General features: G+C 35.5%; 3 protein-coding genes across 3 annotated transcripts; 1 reads left to right on the top strand and 2 right to left on the bottom strand.

Annotated features, from left to right (window-relative positions):
• Nucleotides 1-418: 418 nt before the first annotated feature.
• Nucleotides 419-4,572, bottom strand: LOC104899988 (eukaryotic translation initiation factor 3 subunit F). The gene is given in 8 exon segments (XM_057396367.1): nt 419-699; nt 885-998; nt 1,350-1,471; nt 1,588-1,635; nt 1,638-1,783; nt 1,785-1,813; nt 2,377-2,460; nt 4,212-4,572. Coding segments are annotated over 8 exon segments (852 nt in total). The 5' UTR covers nt 4,431-4,572; the 3' UTR covers nt 419-609.
• Nucleotides 4,573-11,749: 7,177 nt separating this feature from the next.
• On the top strand, nt 11,750-13,710 carry LOC104899987 (cytochrome P450 86A1). Its single transcript, XM_010687294.3, has one exon. The coding sequence runs from the start codon at nt 11,914-11,916 to the stop codon at nt 13,495-13,497; it is 1,584 nt and encodes a 527-aa protein (XP_010685596.2). The 5' UTR covers nt 11,750-11,913; the 3' UTR covers nt 13,498-13,710.
• A 2,508-nt stretch (nt 13,711-16,218) lies between these two features.
• Nucleotides 16,219-22,213, bottom strand: LOC125491541 (sodium-dependent phosphate transport protein 1, chloroplastic-like). Its single transcript, XM_010687293.4, has 10 exons — nt 21,775-22,213; nt 20,661-20,768; nt 20,040-20,195; nt 19,729-19,944; nt 19,414-19,626; nt 18,383-18,520; nt 18,147-18,248; nt 17,962-18,027; nt 17,678-17,762; nt 16,219-16,790 (listed from the first exon to the last, which is right to left on the bottom strand). The coding sequence occupies exons 1-10, from the start codon at nt 22,138-22,140 to the stop codon at nt 16,693-16,695; spliced, it is 1,548 nt and encodes a 515-aa protein (XP_010685595.2). The 5' UTR covers nt 22,141-22,213; the 3' UTR covers nt 16,219-16,692.
• Nucleotides 22,214-22,711: the final 498 nt, after the last annotated feature.

The raw sequence follows: 22,711 nt of genomic DNA, 5'->3' as shown, positions 1-22,711 counted from the left end.
GATGAATCTTGTTCATACAACGTGTAAATTTTTGGCCTCCAATTGGAATTATCTAGCGGATAATTCTGACCCCTCGGTGCTTAAAATCCATACAATTTAGTAAGACCATGTTCTCCCCAACTTATTTTCAATTCAGTTCAACTCTAGACAATACTTCTATTTTCACATATCACTATTCATTTCAGTTCAATTCAACTGTTTTATACCGAAGAGAACAAGCCCTTAATTTACATCCTCTCTTCAGTCTTCACCACTTAATTTAAGCAGAGTTTATGTGAAATCAACCCATAAATTTTAATGCAACATTTTTTTCTCGAACATTTATAAATAGTAAATCATCAAGCCTGAAACATGTTTAAATCCCTTCTCTGAAGAGCCGGAAAAAAAGAAACACAATAGGATCAAGGAACAATGACACTGAAAGAATTAAAAGCATTGTATAAGCTGAGGAATACATTATCTATCGGTCAAAACTTTCAGTACAAATTAATCCACCAACAACAAAATTATCAGATTAATCTGAGGATCGGAAGATTTCACTCTCAATACACACTCTTACTAATTGCCGGCGCGCAGAAACAAGGCTGGATGTGTAGCTAGAAGCTAGACTTACAGAACCTGAGCAGCCGTATTCAACTTCTCTGCTAAACTCAGCTGCGTCCTAGTGATACTAGATAAATATACTAATAGAAGTTGGTCCTGATCACACAAAACAAAAAATTGTCAGATCATCTCCTCAATTAGCTTTGGAAGGGGGGAAGGGGGGGGGGGGGAAGGCCATCCCACAATTTTCCACAATTCATCAATTCTATACCAACTAGATCAACGTAATATAATGGGAACAATTTGTCACAAGGTGTTAAATTCAGAAAGAATCAAAATACCTGTAGACTGTCATTCACAAGCTTATCAAAAGCTGAAGGTGATAACTTCGGAAGAGAAGATACCGCATCAGCAAGGAACCGTCCAATTTTGTTGTCAGGGGCAACACGTCCCTCCTGTCAGAAATAATCTCATAGCTCACATTAGCTTTAAGGAGAAGCTAAAATTTATAACTGTTAGTTATAACACACATCATATTTCTTATACTATCTCCAAAACCTTCCTATTTTCCCCCAAGTTCATTTGTAAATCCCATGTTATAAGTTGCAACACACTCATATTTCTTATACTGCCTCCAAAACCTTCCTATTTTCCCCAAGTTCATTTGTAAATCCCCTTTTATGACTTATGACACACACTTATAGCTGAGCTTTGCCTTTTTTTTTTTTTTTGTGGTGGTGGTGGTGGTGGGGGGGGGGGGGGCCATATTACGGAAACAAGAGTGCAAGTTGTCTCTAAGTTCTTACCACCACATCATCCACATATTTGTAAATGTCGTCAATTAATGCCAGCAACCTCTCAAGTGTGCTCTCCATGCCTTCCAAATCACTCGGAATTTTGTCTGCCATAGTTGATTTCAGAAGTTCATCTACAACCATAATTAAGTGAAATCAGAAGATAGCAGAGTTTTTTTCAAATTAACATTGTCAACCATAGTCTAGCAAGATCAACTATTAAGAGAAATGCAAAAGAACAAGCGCCTACATCCAACCCTCTCCGCTTCTGACATCCGAAGCTGTGCAGGAATTTCTTGAATTGAGCAGCAAGTGATTGGTCTCCAAGAGACAAATTAACAGAAACAAAGGCTTTTATTGTTGCTTCTCCATTTCTGAATGTAGTATCCACTGTTAGATGGAAGCGATTTGCAACCTCTCTAGAATAGAATTCATGATCAGAGCAAACCTCCTGTAACACCAAATCCGGCGAATACCTGCACAGCACGCAAAAGGGGAGATGAAACACCAAGGAAGACTGTGGTGACTTTGCATGTGCAGCTATGTCCTACTGTGTTGTATCAAGACATGGACAGATCTATATTATCTACCACAACATTCAAAGGATTTTACAACCCAACATCAATAAAGTTCAAGAGTACCAAAAATAAGAATTTTTGTGCAAGAGAAGATTGGTGGAAGAAGATAAGTAAAAGAAGAAAGAACATGGTCAGGCAAACTAGCTTGGATCACTTTGCCAATAAAGAGGGTATGGACAGTCTGACACCATATGCTCAAAAGTTGATCCATAAATCACATTGCAATGGTTAAACTAAAAGTCAATACTAGAAGCCGTAAACCCCTTTCAAAACCACCCATTAGCCAAAACAAAATAGAAATGCCTATTACAAAGATGAACACTCTTATAGCAAAAGCAACTTTCAAAGTGAAACGTGTGTTGTCATAATATTCACATAGGCAACCAATTATCCAAATATCTTATATGACAAGATAGGCTGCAGGAAGCTCCAAGATATTATGATAATAGTTGATTTAGAACATACCATCCAACAATGACTTCCTTTGGGTTCACTTTTTGATGTGATGTCAGCATATTGTGGTGATACTCAATGTCCAATGCAACCTGCAAGGGGTAAAAATGTAGAACTTGAATACACAAGCCAATGGGATAAACCAAACCCCGAATGTAATAGTAGTGTACCTCATCGAAAAACACAAAGGCATATGATATGTAAAACAGAGAAGAAAAGAAAAACAAGTTCACGAGTTGTTCAACAGACTCAATCATCAAAGCATAGCACGCAAAGAAAATATGTATTGTCCACACGTACCCCAGGTAATAAAAAAAATTGTGCATACTTCCTCCGTTTTATTTCAATCGCTACAACTTGACCTTCACGCTTGCCAACGCACAAATTTGATCACTAGTATCTCTAATTCCTATTAGTATATTTTATAAAAAGTTGATTTTATGTTGATATAATCGTGTATAAATCCAACCACATCTTAGATGCTAAGTTTTGCTTTTTATTATTCGGTCTAAAATTACGGTCAAGGGTACCACATGAATTGTGGAAAAGTCAATTATAGCAATTAAAAAAAGCAGCGGAAATACTGGGCAACAATGGAGACAATGAAATGTCTTTTTCAGAAATTCAACAGTCTACCGTAGGAGTGATCGTAGACACCTGTCTACGTCTGGAATCTGGATGATGTCAAAAGAAACTGGAGTATGATTGTCCAATCAATACTCAACCACATAAGAAACAGCTTATTATGCCTACTAGATGTCTTATATAAGTACCGATTCATAGATATATAAAGCAATGTCTTAAACAACATTGAGAGATTTTCCAACAATACCAAGAGCCAATTGGTAATACAGAATGCAATATGCATTGACAACAGCCCATATACTATTTAACCACCCAACAGGACATAGTTCAACAAGATCTATCTCACTTATGGGTTCCTAACTTCAGCGATAGATATTGCCTCTGGGACTTCAGCACTCTGTAGCTAAGGTATACCGTTAATAGAATAAGAAAAGATGACGAAACAAGTCAGTTCACCAGGAACCAGGACATCGTTAACCTCACCCCGTCCATTCGCCCAAAACTACCCACTCCCTCCATTTGAAAGTTAAATAAGAGTATACTATCTTGGGATATCTGTAAAGAGTTCCCCTTCTCTTAAAATGGTACTAATTTCTAATACGATTGCCAAATAAGTCTAATTTGGTTGATAATGGGGAAAAGCGGGAGTGATCTAATGTATAAGGGGACTTTTAGTTAAAGCATGGCAATATCCTTGAATCAAAAGGCTGAGACGGTATAGCAATTATTTACACACCGAGGGCCTTGGATCTCCTCATCTAATAACAAACAAAGCTAAAAACGCAAATAAATTATAAAAATCAAAACAACAGAGCTCAACATAACCAAAACAGCTCTACAAAAAAACCTACATCATCAAATTTCTCCGCAATCTCGCATCGAATAAACTCACCAAATTTAACCTCAATACTTATCCACAAAGCTGACACAGCCAAGGAGGCACCAACAAACATGAAATTTCCACAAATATACCAAAAAATCAAATAATTTACAGCTCAAGAACTCGCAAATTCATTAAAAACGGCAACAAATCAAGGTACACTATAATTCTCCGCAATTTCACAATTACATTAAGTTACTAACAATTAAAGTACCGAAATCATCCGAAACAAAAGATTTCACAAAAGTATCCAACATAATCAAATTAAACCAAATCTACAACTAACAATAAACAAATCAAACAAAAGAAAACATAAATTTCAAGAATGAAATTAAAAACCTGAAAACAGCAACTAAAGAGGAGAGAGAAAAAAAAAACCTGATCGGAGAATTCATTATGAGGAACAGCGTAAGAGTTGCGAACATCAACAGTACCGTCAGGTAAAACAGATCCGAGAAGAGTTCCAATGACCCGTTCAGCTTGGTCGGGTCGTCGAACATAACAATCACAGATGTTAAATATGACTAATGGATGAACTTTCACATTCAGAGACGTCGAACCTCCGAACTGAAGCACCATTTTCTCGCCTGACGCCATTGATGAAGAGCTTCGAATGTTGAAGATGAAGAAGAGGAGAGAGAAACGGTGATTAGGGTTTCGAATTGAGGGTTTTTGGAAAGGGAATTTGTTCGATGAAAGTTGCGTTTTGGTTATGCTACTATGGTAAGGGTTTGCTAAAGTGCGCTGGAGTGAATTTAATCATTTAGAAGGGTGTTAATGTAATTTCCACATATGGGCTTTTCTTATGGTCCAAATAGTACGTCTTAGTAATCTTTCGAGTTAAGGTATAAGTGGGTATTAAACTTTGCACAAGTTTGCAGTTTACTCACCAGGTTGTAAAATTCGCACTTTACTTATTCAAAGTACAATTCTGTTAACTCATCTATTAACGATATGTCACAAGTTGAATCCCCTCCCCTTCTTTGTACTTTGTACCGCCTTCGTGGCTCATATGATCAAAAAAAATCTATTAACTTTAGATAAATCAATAAAAAAGAGTTGATTTGGCACTGGAAACGAGAATAACAATCTTTCTCTCTCCTCCTCTCAAAACACGATTCACCACCTACCATCCACCACTCTAGCTCCTGTCATTATTCTTTTAGGATTTTGTTTCTTTAACAATCACCATGAATTTTCTTTTTTAAATTTTCCCCTCTCCTCTCTTCAATTAACCATGAATTTAGACGGAGGAAAATAGGTAAACTCAACCCTTTATGCTATTAATTCAGACAACAAAGAAGGAGATCTGCCGGAAAATAACCTCGCCAACTTCACTGGTCAATGCCGTCATGAACTCCTTTCCTCCGTCTATTCTACCTCTATCTCCTCTGTCGCGGGATCGACTCCTCTCAAAATTCTGGTTTACTCGATGTGGGTTAGTTTCAATTTTCTTTGTTTTTGTCGTTGAAGATGATTTTTGGGATTGGAGTTTATTTTTTTGGGTTCAATTTTGGGGATTTTTGTTGGTTGTGGGGTTGGAATGCTTAAAAATTTTTTTGCTTTTCTTAGATCTGATGTTGAGGTAGTTGAAGATTATTGTTGTTGAAGATTATTTTTGGGTTGGAGATTGATTTTTCTGTGGTTCGGGTTCGATTTTGGGGATTTTGGTGGTTGTGGGGGTCAGGATGCTCAAACTTTTTATGCTTCTCTAGATCTGATGTTGGGGTCGGGATGCTCGAAATTCTAATATTTTCGATTGGTTCTTAGATCCGATTTTAGAGTTTGGTTTGAATTTTCTAGGTGGTTTTTTATTTGGTTGCTGGTGATTGGTGGTGGTTGGTGACTTGGTGTGGTGGTCGTTGAACGGGCAGTGGTAAAGGCAGGTGATTGGTGGTGAAGGTTGTTGGTGGGTGTGGTGGACGGTGGTGAAAGTGGTGGTTGTGTGGTTGTCGGTGAAGGTGGTGGTGGTGTGTGTGGTTGTTGGTAGGAAGGTGGTGGTGGTGTGTGTGGTGGACGGTGGGAAGGTGGTGGTTGGCGTGGTGGTCGGCGGTGAACGTGGCGGTTGGTGTGCGTGGTGGGTTGGTGGTCCAGTGGGAAGAAGGAGAGAGGAAGACATAATATATTTTTTAGAAAGAGAGAGGAAGACATAATATTTTTTTAGAAAGAGAAATGAAGATTTTATGCACAAATAATTTATCTCTCTTTCACTCGACCCGATCTAGCCTACACTGTCCACATTTTGCTCAGTTAATGCAATCCCTCGGCAGGAGCACTGGGACTGCCACTCTACATACTGTTCGCTATTTGAAGGGTTGTCTAGGGCAGGGCATTCTCTGTTGAAATGATTGTGATCTCCAGTTGATTGGTTGGTGTGACTCTGGGATAGTTGCCCCCTTACGCGCCGTTCTCTCACTTGATGGCTTGTGTTTCTAGGTCACTTTCCCGTGTCTTGGAAAACTAAAAAGCCGCATATTGTCTCTCGTTGTTCCTCCGAGGCTGAATATCGCTCTATGACTACCACCACCTGTGAGTTGATCTAGCTTAAGGTTTTGCTTCTCAGCCTTGGCATCACTCATCCTCGTGCTATGCGACTCTATTGTGACAGTCAGTCCACATTATATATTGCCTAGAATCCAATCTTCCATGAGCGTACAAAGCATGCATATTGAGGTGGATTGTCATTATGTTCAAGATGCTCTCAAAGCGAGTGTTATTTCTACTCATCATGTGTCCACTATCGAACAACTTGTTGATATATTCACTAAGGCCTTGGAGAAACGCCAGTTTCACCATCTATTACGCAAGTTGGGCATTTGTGACCTCCACGCTCCAACTTGATTGGGGGAGGGGTGTTAGGCATCATCCTTTGGGCCTATATTTGTTTGTAACCCTTGTATACTTGTTATCTCATGATGTATTAGCATGTAAAGCCCATTAGTTAGTACTTCATTAGGTATTTATATGTTAAACTACAAGTCAATACAACTAAGGAAATTCAAATCCTACACTATATTTTTTTTTTATGTATGAGGATGCTAAAGTGAAATCATTGAATAAAGGTACGTGGAGGTTAATTTGACTTGACAATACCTTGTATGAAAATATGAAAATAATCTAACTTTTGGGTAGTCTGTTTAAAGTAGTCCTCCATCTGAAAGTATGAAAATAATCTCAACTTTGAAGTATATCAATATTTCCTACCAAAAGACTCATAACTTAATTTAAGTACTATCATATAGTAAATGTATTTCATAAATGATCACTTACTGAAAAATGCAACACCTATATCCATATATTCTAAAATCTACTATATATGTAAGTAGGATGTTTGGTTATTGAGAGGATTTGGAGCAAAGTTCAAGCCTTGATAGGAGTGTGGTTGAAATATGATCACATTAGAGCTTTAATTTGAGCTCAGAAATATAATTTTTGAATAAACTTAGTTGTAAAAATTATTATTCTATTACCACCATGTACAACTGAAAAAAAAAACTCTGGCCTATATATTATTTCAATATTTTTATTATCATTATATTTACCTTATAAAGTACTAATGATCAATTACAATTACTTCCATTACCAAAACTTCTACACAAATTAGTATCTGGTACAATTAGTTAGTCAAACAATGTAATATAACTAGGTAAAAGCTAACATCTAATACACATGACTAACAACTAACTTAATTCTAAAGGCTTGTCACTTCCAAACACATTAATATACTTCCGCTCTTCTTATACTAATCACAACGTTGAAATGTGCACAAGAAAGGAGAGGAGAGACATAAAAAAAACAATGTATCAAAAGAAAGAAACAAAAAATATATTGCCAAAACATGTCAACATGAAAAGTCATAAAGAATTTTCTAAAACAAAAAAAATAATCATAAAGTTGCAAATATTTAGAAACAAAATTTGTTTTGTAAGAGACCGCCTACTTTTAAATTAAAATTAGGCAATGGTAAGCCCAATATTAAAAAGAGAATTTGCCCAATAATAACTAGGTTAATTTCTTTCAGTGATTAGTTTAATCCATTTAGTGACTAGGTCTACTTTTATATTTAGACCGTCTCTTTTAATAATTTTTGTTAGAAAAAAGGGGAAATATACGGACATTGCTACACATACCCACCGGGTAGACAACTCACTACTAATAGAGGATTAAAAAAATATTAATTATGTTGAGTTGGATTCCATTACCACAATCCTCAACAAGTCTTTATTAATAATGGATAGTATATCCGATGAGTAGACAAAGTTTTTTTCCGAAATATATATACTACACTTGAAGAACGCAAATGCAATACTAATCGCTGATAATTCAATCACGGACATAATTCTTACTAACTTTTATGGGCAATTTAGTTGGGTGGGGCAATTTTCTAACATAAGGCAAACATAACTAGCTTTTTGGTTATAGCTTACTTGTGCTTAATTTTCCTCTACTCTGAACAACTGATTCCTCAAAAGAGTCAAAATTCCATACTCTCCTTTTTTTTTCTACTTTTAGCTTCCTTTGTTTTGTTTGTTTTTTCACGTCAAGAGAAATAAAAAATATAATCGTTTGTTTCTTCGTTCCTCTACTTTCGTCTCTTTTCTCTTTGAAGATATAATTATTTGTTTTCCTTGCTTTACACCAACCATAATTTCTCAACATGGTTATACCATCTCTAACTACTTGATTTTCTCCCTCCACCTATCTACCTCTCTCTAATTCTCACGCATAAAATAAACAACATTCTCTCAATTGTCTAATTAAGAAGAGTGTTTAATTAACTCCAATCATTGGTGGCCATATCTCCAAGTCATTTAAGCAAATTTTTACACATATTAAGATGTTTGTTACCCTTTGTCAAACAAAAAATGATGTTAGTTATATATATGTAAAGGGACATTTTTATATTGTTTTGAGATAATAATATAACCTATACTCCCCCGTTTCATTTTAATTGTTACACTTTGATATTTTACACTATTCACAAATTTCACTTTGACCATCATTTGTGATTTATACGCGGATGAAAATATAGACATATGAGATCTTGTTAAATTCATCATAACATGTATTTTATTAATATGTACTTTTTATAATTTTTACAAATACAAAACTAAAGATATATGTCCTTAAAGTTTTGTATTGACATGCGTGAAAAATGTAAGTGTGTAGATTAAAATAAAATGGATGGAGTAATTTTTTTTTTTGAGGGGAAATGGATGGAGTAATAATTAGTGAATGACACAAACAATGACCCGTATGGTATATATATGTTCTTTATTTAGCAAGGTGATAAGTAATTACTAAACATTAGAAGATTGTTTTTTTTTTTTTAGTTTTTGATTGGAAATAAAAAGCCTAATGTATATATGTATGTTGATAGAATAATATATAAATTAAGAAAATAAAACTATAATTCTCTCTTCATACCATTTAAAGGAGTGCATGCTTCAAAGGAGATATAAACCTAACTATATGATATTTTATTTTGAAATATAAGACGACTAGAGTGATCAGATTGATGGATCATGTTCATTATTAATTTCCTAATAGAAGCACAATGTTCAAAAGTTTAATGCCACGAGGAAGGGTAAATTGATGTAATAATGCTTTTTAATATATAAGTATAGATATATACGAGTTGATATTATAAATTGACAGAAAAATTCTTTTGATATTATTATAAATTAATTAGAGATCAGAGATTGATCGATATCTAGATTTTAATATATCCAGCTAAAACAATTTTCTATTTTAAATCAAAAAGTCTAATCCATAAGATCGTAATAAAACAGATTCAATAATCAATAGTAGGAAGTGTATGGGATCATTTCATATGACTTAAGAGAAGTGTGTAAAATAAGCTAATAGAAGACAAGTATTAGCTATGACAACTAGTTATTAGGTTCGGGCTATGTCCCGGATAAGAAAATATTTCATTTATTAATATAATATTTTATGATAATAACACTAAATACAACTTAGCCTAGTGGTTACAAGTTTAGTATATGTACTTGAGGTCTCAAAATCAAATCCTATACTATGCAATTTCTTAATTTTTTTTTATTGTACATGGATTACATGAACTAAAACTCCATAGGAAAAGCGCCACGTGGCACAGTTTCTTTTTTCGCATGGCTTTTAATATATTTGTATAGATATCATTGATGGTGATCAAATCTCAGGTATTTGAATATTTAATAGTAAAGTAATAGATGATAGAGAGTAATTCCAAATTTTACTCAATTCTTTTTAAATTCTTTTTAAATTATGTTAAGCTAGTGGTAATATGAGATTGATACATATGAAAAGGTAAGAAGACATTGATATATGAACATTAATTCATTGATCACAATTAGTGGAAAATTGCTAGTGTGAAGGAGTCTTGGAGACAATTGTTAGTGGGCCGGCAAACTAAAATCATGTCTTCCGGCCATTTAATTTAATTTTTATTTTGCTAATGAATTAGAATTCATAAGCTAGAACATGCAACTAGAAGGGGGTGTTTGGGGGAGAGAGTTTTAGAGAGAGTTTAGAGGTTTGGAGAGAGTTTAGAGTTTTGACCAATAAAAACTCTAATTTGGGTGTTTGGTGAGAGAGAGGACTAAAGAGAGTTTTGTACCGAAAACTCTAATCAAAACTCTCTTTTGAAAAAGTTGGGTAGAAGAGCTTTTTCATGAGAGTTTTGGAGAGAGAAAAAATAAATGACTATTTTGTCCATATAATTACTACTAAAATTTGTTTTAAAAAAATACATATGTCCATAAATGTCATTTTACATGCTCTAAAAAGTACAAAACTCTAAACAATCAGCTAAGTGTTACCAAACACCTTTACACAACAATTATTTAAATCAGCAGTCAAATCCTCTGAACAAAAAAGTAATCATCTAACCACAAACTCTAAACTCTGACCTCTAAACTCTAAACTCTAAACTCTAATCACCAAACAGGGCCGAAAGCTCGTAAACTCCCAAGAACAAGAATCATATATCATGACACGGAAAATGGAAACATGAACCAACATCTCATACACATCATTGATATACACCATTTCTATCACGGATAACATTATTGATCAACCAAAATTTACGTGCCTATTTTTTATTGGTTATTATTATAACTATGACAAACCATTTTTAATTTTTCATTCTAAAATACATAATAATAATAAAAGATTTAAAATGAAATAAATTGTGAATTTATGGAAAAATTTTACATCAATCAATGTAATAAATGATCAATTAATGCAACTTATTTTCATTTTTAGCTTATTATATACAGTCTTTAGGGCTACATATAGCTTTTTCCTTTTTTAAAAAAAAAAATCATTTACAAGCTCAATTATCTTTAAGGTTTCATAGATTAATCATCCGAGTTGAAGGCGGTATTAATGTATTATTATTTTAGTGATCCATAGAAAGACATAATTAAAATATTATAATATAAGCAAGATGGATTCGAATTTTCAAATAAAGATCTCAAAGTCCTTTTACAAAATACTTTTGCATGACAATATCAGCCCACAGCAAATTAAAGTGTATCGTTCTAGAGATGATTAATTAATTAGCTACAATTATTATTGTCAGGAATATAGTCAGCTGCATGCAACTAATCAGTATAATTAAGTAAGTGCATACTTATTAAGATCTTATTTTCATGGTTCGTTTACTCAATCCATTTTTAAGTTATCTACTTTGTCTATTTCCTGTCGTGTACCAATGTACAACTAGCAGTTTCACAGAATCACCGTACGTACATACCATGACCGCAAAACTTGTACACTACTACTAGATCCATGCAAATGTAATTCTCTTACTAACCCCAAAACTCAATCTACATAAAAATTCTCAACAACTCTTCCTAAATATACTTTTCACAACTTCTACCATCTTATATATTAAAACCCTTTCATTATTATTTCTCTCACTCACCTCACAACATCACAACATCACTCTAACTCTCCTCTCTTTAATCCCTTCTTTCAAACAAACACTAAATCAACCAAAACCATAACTCAATAACACACTTATTAGCACCAAAAACTCACATAGTCACATATATCACAAACCCTACATAAAAACATGGACTCCATACAAATTTTCCTAGGCATGGCGGCCGTGATCACGGCCTACATGCTATGGTTCTCTCACCTATCTCGTCGTCTCAGTACAGGTCCAAACCTGTGGCCTGTGGTGGGGAGTCTGCCATATTTATTCAATAACCAACACCGAATCCACGATTGGATCGCCGGAAACCTCCGGCGAACCGGTGGGACGGCTACATACCAAACATGCACGATTGCCATACCTTTCTTGGCATTCAAGCAAGGGTTTTACACAGTTACGTGCCATCCAAAAAATATAGAGCATATTTTACGTACACGTTTTGATAATTACCCTAAGGGCCCACAATGGCAAGCTGCTTTTCATGATTTACTAGGTCAAGGAATTTTTAACAGCGACGGTGAAACTTGGCTTTTACAACGTAAAACCGCAGCACTTGAGTTTACTACAAGAACCCTACGTCAAGCTATGAACCGATGGGTAAACCGGACTATCCGAACCCGACTTTGGAAGATTCTAGAAACCGCTGAAAATGAAAAAAAACCGGTTGATTTACAAGACTTGCTTCTTAGACTAACTTTTGATAATATTTGTGGGTTGACTTTTGGGAAAGACCCGATGACTTTGTCACCGGATCTACCCGATAACCCGTTTGCATCCGCTTTCGACTCCGCTACCGAATCTACCCTTCAAAGGCTACTATACCCGGGGTTTTTATGGAGGTTAAAAAAGACATTTCAAGTAGGAGCTGAAAAGAGATTACAGAAGAGTTTACAAGTTGTAGAAGAGTACATGTCAAGTGCACTTAACGCAAGAAAAGAAAACCCTTCTGATGATTTATTATCAAGGTTTATAAACAAGAAAGATCAAAACGGCAATGCATTTGCTGATGATGTATTAAAACGCATCGCTTTGAATTTCGTCCTAGCTGGACGTGACACGTCATCAGTTGCTCTTAGTTGGTTTTTTTGGTTAGTAATGAACCACCCCGAAATTGAAGCAAAAATCGTTGATGAAATATCAACGGTTCTAAAACAGACACGTGGCGATGATCCAGCTAAGTGGGTAAGGGACCCACTTGAGTTTGATGAAGCTGATAAACTTGTTTATCTTAAAGCAGCATTAGCTGAGACTTTACGATTATACCCTTCTGTACCAGAAGATTTTAAGTACGTCGTAAACGACGACGTTTTGCCAGATGGGACTTTTGTTCCTGCGGGGTCCACAGTGACGTACTCAATTTATTCTGTAGGAAGGATGAAAACTGTGTGGGGTGAAGATTGCATGGAATTTAGACCTGAAAGGTGGTTAAGCGGATCTGGGTCTGAATCTGAGTCTGGAGGCGGGTATAGATTTGACCCGCCGAAAGATGGGTATAAATTTGTTGCATTTAATGCGGGCCCTAGGACTTGTTTGGGGAAAGATTTGGCTTACTTGCAGATGAAGTCAGTGGCTTCAGCTGTGTTGCTTCGTTACAGGCTACTGGCGGTTCCCGGTCACCGGGTTGAACAAAAGATGTCGTTGACTTTGTTTATGAAGAATGGACTTAAGGTTTTTGTGGAGCCTAGAGAGCTTAATGGTGGTGTTGCTGCATGTGCATGAGAAAGATTGGTTCGGGGTATTTTCGTCTTTTCAAGTGTTTAAAGAAATTGAAAGAAGTTTAATTTGTTAAACTCATAAAACTATATATGCATTTTGGTTTTTGTTTTTATTTCAATTTATATACGTGTATGTTTTATAGTTTACTACAAATGCTTTCATTTGTGATATTGTTGTTTCGTTCATTCTTCTAATACAAAAATGTGCTTGATATGATGTTTGGTTTTGCATCTAAAATTTGTTGTTGCTTTAAGGCTACAAAAAGCTGATTGATTTATTGTTGTTTTAAGTAATTCACTTGTGTACATGTCTTATGAGTGTAATGTGTGTCTCTATCTATGAGAATTAAGTGCATATTATTATACTTCTAACACTTCATGATTTTTTTCAGTACTTTATAAGAACGTCAACTTCGTGTGCATCTTCATGTCGGACTCGATAAACAAACAATCGTAAGATCTACACAAGGAAAATTATACATTCACAAAAACGAGTTCATAAAGCTATTAAAGTGTAACGTAAAAACTCTTATATAAACGCGTCAATTTATGAAAATAAAGATTGATTATGTAGTACTTTTGTTTAAATCATAAATCTTACTAATAAAATAAACAGATATGTGAAAATCCCAAACTTTATGAGTAATCGCAAAATTAGCAAGATATTAGCTGATTGGCAAAGTAACTTAACATATCCCAACACGATTTTAGGCTTAGATTAAGTCTGAACTACTTCCACTTATGTATTTAACAACTTTGTACCACTTAATAATAGTGTAACCAACTGATAGAATATGATTTAAGTTCTCAAAATTCCGCAACTAAAACGCCTAACTAGCAGCTTCAAAGATACACTGAAATTCTTTTTTCCTGGCAGAGGAAATATTAGTTGTAGACTTGTAGACCAAGGTCATATGACAAGTCCAACCTCACAAGTCATATTTTATGGCCCAACCAATTTTTCCTGCATCATTCCATGGAATAAAAATTGATAACTTGCGTTAAATGAAAAGCCACTCCCCAAAAAAAAAGCAAATGTCACTTTTTCATTTTCTAACCAAATCATTGACTCTAATTGTCCAATCTAATCACTCTTTTGGGTAGCTACTAGGTACAACTTAAGTACTCAACCGCCTTCAGGAAAAGATAATGCCATAAACAAATGAATTTCGATTCTATTGTGATACAGACAGCGGTCTCTGACATATGAGCAGAGTGAGCGATCGCTTAGAGTCTCCAATGTTAAGAGACTCTATTTATATTTTATATTAGGATAATTTGTCAAAAGGGACCTTAGAATTTTTTGTTTTTGCGAGAAGGGACCTTTAAAAAAAAAGTTGGCATTTAAAGGCCAAACAACAAAAAATATTGTGACAAAGGACCTTACCACCGGTTTTCGACGTTGACCAATCTTTTCGGGCACTAACACAAAACTGTTCGAAAATGGGAAAAAGCAGAGCAAGAAGCAGTGTAGCAGAGCAAGAAGGAGGAAAAGCAGAGCAAAGCAGCGTAGCAGAGCAAAGCAGCGTAGCAGAGCAATGGTATTTGGGGTACAAAGAAGCAGATATAAGTAAGGGAAATTAGGAGGGAAAAATTTGTCAAAGTAGGGCAAAAAAAGAGGGAAAAATTAGATTGGGAGTGCATTTAGAAATTGAGGCAAGTCAATGACTGAAAAGATTGGTCAACGTCGGAAACCGGTGGTAAGGTCCTTCGTCACAATATTTTTTGCTATTTGGCCTTTAAATGCCAACTTTTTTTTTAAGGTCCCTTCTCGCAAAAACAAAAAATTCTAAGGTCCCTTTTGACAAATTATCCTTTATATTACTTGTTTTTTGGTCCTACTACGAGGAGTTTCCCATCGCCTTCGACGAGTGGACTAATCTCGTGCGGGAGTTTATATGGGAACCTCAAAGGGCAGCATCCCTCCCAGTTGGGATTTTTTTCATACCCAAGGCTCGAACCCGAGACCTTGGCTAAGGAGCGAGAGCCCTTTAACCACTCACACCAACCTCAGTTGGTAAATTACTTATTAGGTTCTATGAGTTTAGAAGGAAAATACATTTAATAATCTAAAATTTTTACCCCTTATCTATATATACTTTTTTTTAATATTTCATAACGCTTATTTTAGTTTAATATTTGATAATTCTTTATTATTATGTTAAATCTAAGGTATTTCCTTGCTAAAAATGAAATAACATTGAAGTATTTAAAAAGGTATATCATTTTTTCAACTATTTTTAATAAAAAATTTAAATTAATTATTAATAATATGAAATTATGGATTCATTTCATATCCTTATAGGTCCCGTGTCTAATACCTAGCACAAGATCTCGAAATTGTCTAAGACGTCTCTAGTTATACACAACCAACCCGTCCACCAGTCACCACCATATAGTTATTGGCTATTCGAGTAACTGGTTCTTATTTGTATTTGGTTTCATGTCAAATCCGAACCAACTATTCATATAATAATACATCTAAAATGCAATACACGATAGAAATCAGATTATGTCCAAGTTTAGTTAGTGTTTGCATCGTATCGGTTTCATGTTTCTTTTAATAACTTCGTGTTTTGTACAGACTGTAGTTGTTTTGTTGTGTCGTCGCCACGATTATCAACACTAATTATAAGATATACTTTTAGGTAGAGTAGTTGTGTCAATAAGAAGATCGAGGTGCAAATTGTGCAGAGTTTTTGCAAGATTAATTCGTCTAGTGACATAACTTTAAGGGAGTTCAACCCCCTGGTGATTCACTAATTCCATATACAAAACAAATGTTATTCAGTTGATATATACAAGTATACAACAACAATGACAACAATCGCCCAACATGTATCCTGTCATTGGCGAGTTCTAAGACTAAGATATACTCTTGATTACATGTAGTTGCACAATTTGTGTAAAGATTTCTGCAAGACTAATAATGTGGCCAGTGACGCTGTGACGGACCTTCGAGAGATATGCTAGTATATATAGTGAATAAGATGTTCTCATTTGTACTAATTCAAACGCCAAAAGCTCCATTAAGCTTCATGTCAATCACCCATCCATTCGCTTTACAGCCGAGGATCAGGATTAAGGACGAGCTTCTTGATTTTATATTTTGATGATATTTCTTTGGGTATCTTGGACTAGCATTTTCTTGAAAAAATCTGCCTCTGGCCTTGCAGAAGTAAAATCAAGTATAGAAGGGTTAATCCAAGATCTTTTCACCTGTTGAAAAGAGGTTCCAGATAACAGTTCCAACCAAGTATAGCCCAACTGAAACCTCGAAAACATTGTCCCAAGAACCTGAGAATCATAATTACAAAGATTAGAAAGTTGTACATGATCAAGCTGTACATGATTTGATCATGCATTCTGGTATATGATGCATGTCACATACGCACTGTAAACCTCGAGACAAGCTCTTGTATCTATGACTTTAACCTATGTTAAACTCGAGCTCGAGTATTCGTGTCAGACGGTCTATATATTAAAATAGACTATTATATTCCTGATTCGGTAAAAGTACTTCAGGAGAATTAAAGAGTCCAAGCCTATGTTGGCTATGTGTATGGAAGACCCAGTCGGACACTCAATATTTCTGACTACGGGTATGTAATCCTTATATTGACACTTCAATTATCAAAAACCACAAATACTAGATCGGAAAGTAAAAACATCAGGAAGGATACGAGAAGATTATGCGATATATACTTCATGCGCTAAAAACTGGACTTGAATCTTGAAATCAGGATTCCAACAAAACCTAGCAAACATGTCAATTAACTTGAAATGTCTGTCTATATAAGTACCTATAGGCTCATGCAAAAGGTCATCTAAAATCAGGAATATGTTTCATGAATGTTGTGTCCTGGCACTCATGTCCAATCTTAGGCTGTTCTGTGGCTGAATTATTTAGCATTCCCTTGGATATGCACATGTACTGGAGACTCATACGGTCATACCCATGTGGTCGTGTCTTACCATAATTCATAACATTGGCAATTAGCTCGATCCACAAAGCACTTTTGATCAATAGTACCGCACTAGAGTGGTCAAAGCTCACTTTAATGAGGTCTATATTCATCATGGCATCTCAAACCCTAATTGGTACGCCTTATAGACTTATAGTTCAGACACCCACACTAATGAAGATCATAACACAACTTCAATAATAGGTTATGAGAACAAACCGTGTTGCAAAATATAGCCGGTAGCTGCTGTTCCAAGGACACCCGCTAGCACTCCAGCTGTATTTGAAAGGCCTAACAAGATTCCCTGAGGATAGATAGTTCAAGACAAAGGATGAAACAGGATATGTTTATATGCAAATATAGACTAGATTTGATGATTTAGAAAACAGTTAAATCATCAGTAAAGCAGAGTAAGTTTGTGCATATTGCTTTCTCAATGATAGCAGAGCTAATTAGGAGCCTATCAAAAGGAGGAGAAGAGAAACTGAGTTATAACTACTTACAGAGTACCGAGGGGCTATGTCTTGATGATTCGAATATAGACCAGATTGTGAGAATGCGTCAGTTCCCTGGTTATGATCAGCTTTTAGCATATAAGATATCGCATACATTAATCATGTTCTCGTTTTCTGATAGCCAACTGTATCCAAATATCGTCTCATGAAAAGAAAAAGAAAAGAAGACAAACCTGGCTGCAGGCCATGCAGAGAACAGCCATTGCAGGTGAGTTAACATGGCTCAACTGAGTTAAGAAAAAAGCAGGTCCAAGGAAACCAACTGTTTGCATAATCTGCGAACAAATTTGATATAAATTACAGTTACTGGAATTAGGAAACAATGTAACTTCGATCAGTGACTATCAAGAGGACTAGAAAATAAACTCAATCAAGCAGCAGCTAATAGTTGCAAGTATAACAAATTTACCTTACGAACAGTTGTCACAGAATAGCCTTTACTCACAAGTGTGTCTGCAATCCAACCGCCGAAATTTGCAGATATTGCCATTGTAAGCCAAGGCAGAACACAGAGCATTCCAGAGTCTGTAAGATTAAATTTCAACACCTGTTGAGCAACACGTTATGAAGGAGGGGGAAAAAATCACACTTCTGGTAATTGTTGTGAAATCCATTCTGAAAAATACTAAACCATAAGATTGTCCATTAAAATAATAAAGAGGACACCTGTAGTACACAACAATGTCACGCTAATGGCACACTAATTACAACTGTCTTTTCTGGTAGAAGAAACTCTTCTGACTAGAAATGTTGGACACGCCCATCAGAAACATAGTGCATATTATCCAGTGTTACTAGGACCCGGTCATGTGTCCAAGAGTGGAAATGTCTATATCAATGTAGAAGGTTGAGGATAGATTGTCCAAATGACATAGAATTATTGAACCAATCTATGGGGGACACCATGAGAACAAATAAACTAAGAAGTCATCGAGCAGATGACTCCTCTTCAGCCTTGATTATTGATAGCACAAGAAACTTTAGACTGTTCTTGGTTGGGAGGAATACATTAGCTAGAATAATGATAACATTAGCTGTAAGACCTCTACAAAGCTCCCACCTTGGCAAGGGTCATTAAGAAGGGCATATGTACACATGGGGGGAGGAGGAGTCTTAAGCAGGAAAAGTAATCGAACCTAAAACTCCCAACAGATACTGCCTGCATTCCACATTAAAGTTTGCAGATCTACCAAAAATGGATGTCTTATACGCTATAAAAGTTCCAGATTATTTCTCGAGTTAGTTCATAGAGACACATGTAGAACGTTGGACAGATCTTAGTCCATATGAACAGTAAATATGTTAACGTCTGCTTAGTTGTGTTCGTGTACACTTAACCATTGTGAAATACAACTTAACCCAGTTGAGGAATTCAATCATACTCTATCATGGTATTAGAGCAATATGCTAAACAAACACAGTAGAAAACAAGCGTCGCACCTGGTGATAGTATGTTGGCATCCATGTAAGTATAATAAAAGTTCCCCAATTATGACAGAAGTGACACACGATTAGCGCCCAAACAGGTCGTTTTGACAAGATCTCTCCCCATGGTATGTTCTTAATTGACACTTTAGATACGCTGCTGCTGCCCAGAATCAACTTCTTCTCAGCAGGCCGCAAGTCTGGATCTTCAAGCGGAGAATTACATGCCTAGTTGTACATATTGTGGTGTAAATTACGAATGATAATCCTTCCATAATTTTGATAATTAAGAGAGGATAAATGCCATGAAGTAAAAAGCTAATCAATTACCTTACTCTGCCACGCTGCAAACCAAACAGTTCCTAGAGAACCGAAGGAGTAAAAAACTGAAGGCCAACCAAAAGTATGTATCAGATATGGTGAAAATGCTAAGCCTGTGACAGATCCAAGGTACATTCCACTGTACACTAGTGCTAATGATCGACTTCTCTCTGAAACGGGAACCCATTTTGAAAGCATATTATTCATGGCAGGCATGGCAACACCCTGGCAAATAACAGAAGTAACATAACATAACATGTCAAAACATGAAAGAAAATTATGTAATCTGAACATCAACAATGATTACATAAGGTGCCAACCTCGCCAATGCCCATGAAAGCACGAACGACTAGTAAGAAAGGCAATCCTAGCTTTGCAGCGACAGGAGTAAGAGCTGTAGCAATAGACCACCAAACTACAGCAAACCCGAGTACTGTCTTGCCACCAATAGTGTCTGCCCATATACCCCCTGCTACCTGTACATAATTTAGCCATCTATTCAGAAACAAAATCTACAAAACTAGAGCACTTGTTGTTTTCCTCATCTTAGTTTCAAAATGTACCTGAGATAGATATATAAACAGATAAGCTACAAATAGAAAGTCTCTAATTGTGTAAGATATACTTCCTCCATTTCACAATAGTTGCACCCTTGATTTTTCACAGCTCAGACAACTTGACCATCGCTCTTTTTCGATAAAGCATGAGTATATAAATTTATTAATTTAGATGATTCATAATAAAATGATTTTGCTACAATCCCACATGACAATACTTTTTATATATGTATTACCAAAGAAAAATATGGTCGAAAGTACTTAAAGTTTCATCTCTGAAGAGCAAATGTTCCAACTAATATGAAAAGGGTGAAATAATAGACAGAAAACACAGCTTAAACAAGAGGCCAACACCCAGAATTCGTAGAAAATGGGAAAGATTACCTGTGTAAGAAGATAACCCCAGAAGAAAGAAGACTGTATCAAACCAACAGTGGTTAGATTCCAACCATACTCCGCTGACATAGGAAGTATTGCAATGCTCATATTCACCTGCCAATCAACATGTGTTTAAAGTTACTCATACTAACACAAATTACTCAAATACTGACTGTGCATCATAAAATGCTACTCTGATTACATCAAAAAGCCTTCTTCAACATTTGGAATACCTCATGAAGATAGTAGTACACCATAGTACCATACATAGTGCATTAAATTGTAGTTTTAGGGACATGAAAAAAAGTACCCCCAACACTAGTAGTTGACCAATTAACAGTTCATTAAGTCGAGGTGCTCTGAACAATATAGGTCACAGGTTCGAATCTCCCCCTCCCTTTTTGTACTTTATACTACATTCGTGGCTCATATGGATCAAAAAAAATTGTTCATTAAGTTAATGCTAGTCAAACTTAAACAAAATTTTACCCCTAAAAAAAGCCCATATATACCTAATTATGCAAATCTTTATTTGCTCACTAAGATTAATTAGGCCCATTCTTTTAGACGGAGAGAATCTGAATTGAAGTGAACTGAGAGAAACATGACTGAAAATAAGTCTAAAAGATCATGACATAAACATTGGGAAAAAAATGGTTTTATAAACAAGTTTCAGGCTAATGATGACTTTTATAGTCAGGTACTTTACTCCGACACCTTCATCTACCTCAAAAACCGACTATTGTGTCGTATTGTGTCCCGCACGACACTTCAATTGGATACTTCATTTTGAATTAAAAACTTGTCTTTTTTTTTTTTTACAAGAGAGCCGAGTCGAACACTTGGACACCCGTCCTGTATCCAAGTAAACACTCAATCCATATCTGAGCAACATAGGTCACGCATACGGCATAAGCATAAGGTGCAATCAATGCTGATTGGTTCCTACCAGATTTAATTACAGTTCATATGAGTTCAAGTGAAAAGAAATAAATAATCATATAGCAAAAATTAGGAGAAAACAAATATCAATTTATGACATAAATAAATAATCAGCAGTAAACATAATAAAAATAAAAAAAGACCAAAAAAGCGGAAATAAAATAATACTTCAACTTACTCGATCCATGTTACATAGAAGAAAAGAAGAGAAACACAAAATCACAATAATCCATCGTTTAGGAAACTCCTCCCACCATTTCTCCTCCAATACGCCGTCGTTTAACGCGTCAGTTCCACTTGACTCAGCAGAAACTTCAAAAGGTTTCGGCTTCACATTTGCCCAAACTTTTCCCAAACTTCTCCTTATCTCCGAAACCTTTCGCAATTCTGCGTAAACTCGGAGTTTCGACGGAGGTCGGTGAATTTCCGGCCATAAAAACCGGAAATTATTTCTCCGGCGAAATTTCGATTCTGGAAGCTTCGGAGACGTTAAAGAAGAGGAGAGAGAAAGTGAGTTTGTGATGAGAAACGTTTCGGCGTTCATCGGAGCGCCGGAAACTGGAAAAACTCACTGTTTTTTTTTTTTTTGAGTGTTTCGCAAATTTTTCTTCACTGATTTTTTAAAATTAATTTTTGTTTTTATTTGGAAGATTCTTTGATTGTGGTTGATTGTGGTAAATGGTTAGCCTTGTGACACGTGGATTGAAAGAGATGAGATGAAGGATTCTCGCGGCTAGTCGTTATTTTCAGGAGTATCATTTCTTAACGGAAATTTGCTGCACCAAGCGCGGGTATATGCCTATGCCCTATAGGCTATATTATATGGTCAAATTAAAAACCACACTAGGTATGTTCTCATGTTCTGTTCGACATAAAGTAGTTGAAGTGAATCGAGATGAATAGTTACATGTGAGAGTAAAAGTAAACTGAACTAAATTGAAAATAAGTTGGGGAGAACAAACCCTAATTTTTAGGCTGATGCGATGTCATTGGGTAATCATAATTTTCATTTATTAGTATTTTATATTGAAATTGTAACACTATTTAGTTGTTAAGACTTTAGTATATAAACGTGACGTTATGGATCAAATCTTATATCATGCATTTTTATAATG

The sequence above is a fragment of the Beta vulgaris genome, chromosome 7, assembly GCF_026745355.1.
Source record: "Beta vulgaris subsp. vulgaris cultivar EL10 chromosome 7, EL10.2, whole genome shotgun sequence".
In the NCBI taxonomy this organism is placed as follows: domain Eukaryota; kingdom Viridiplantae; phylum Streptophyta; class Magnoliopsida; order Caryophyllales; family Amaranthaceae; genus Beta; species Beta vulgaris.
Note: the sequence above shows the minus strand (reverse complement) of the source record. Positions and strands in the feature narration are given on the sequence as shown.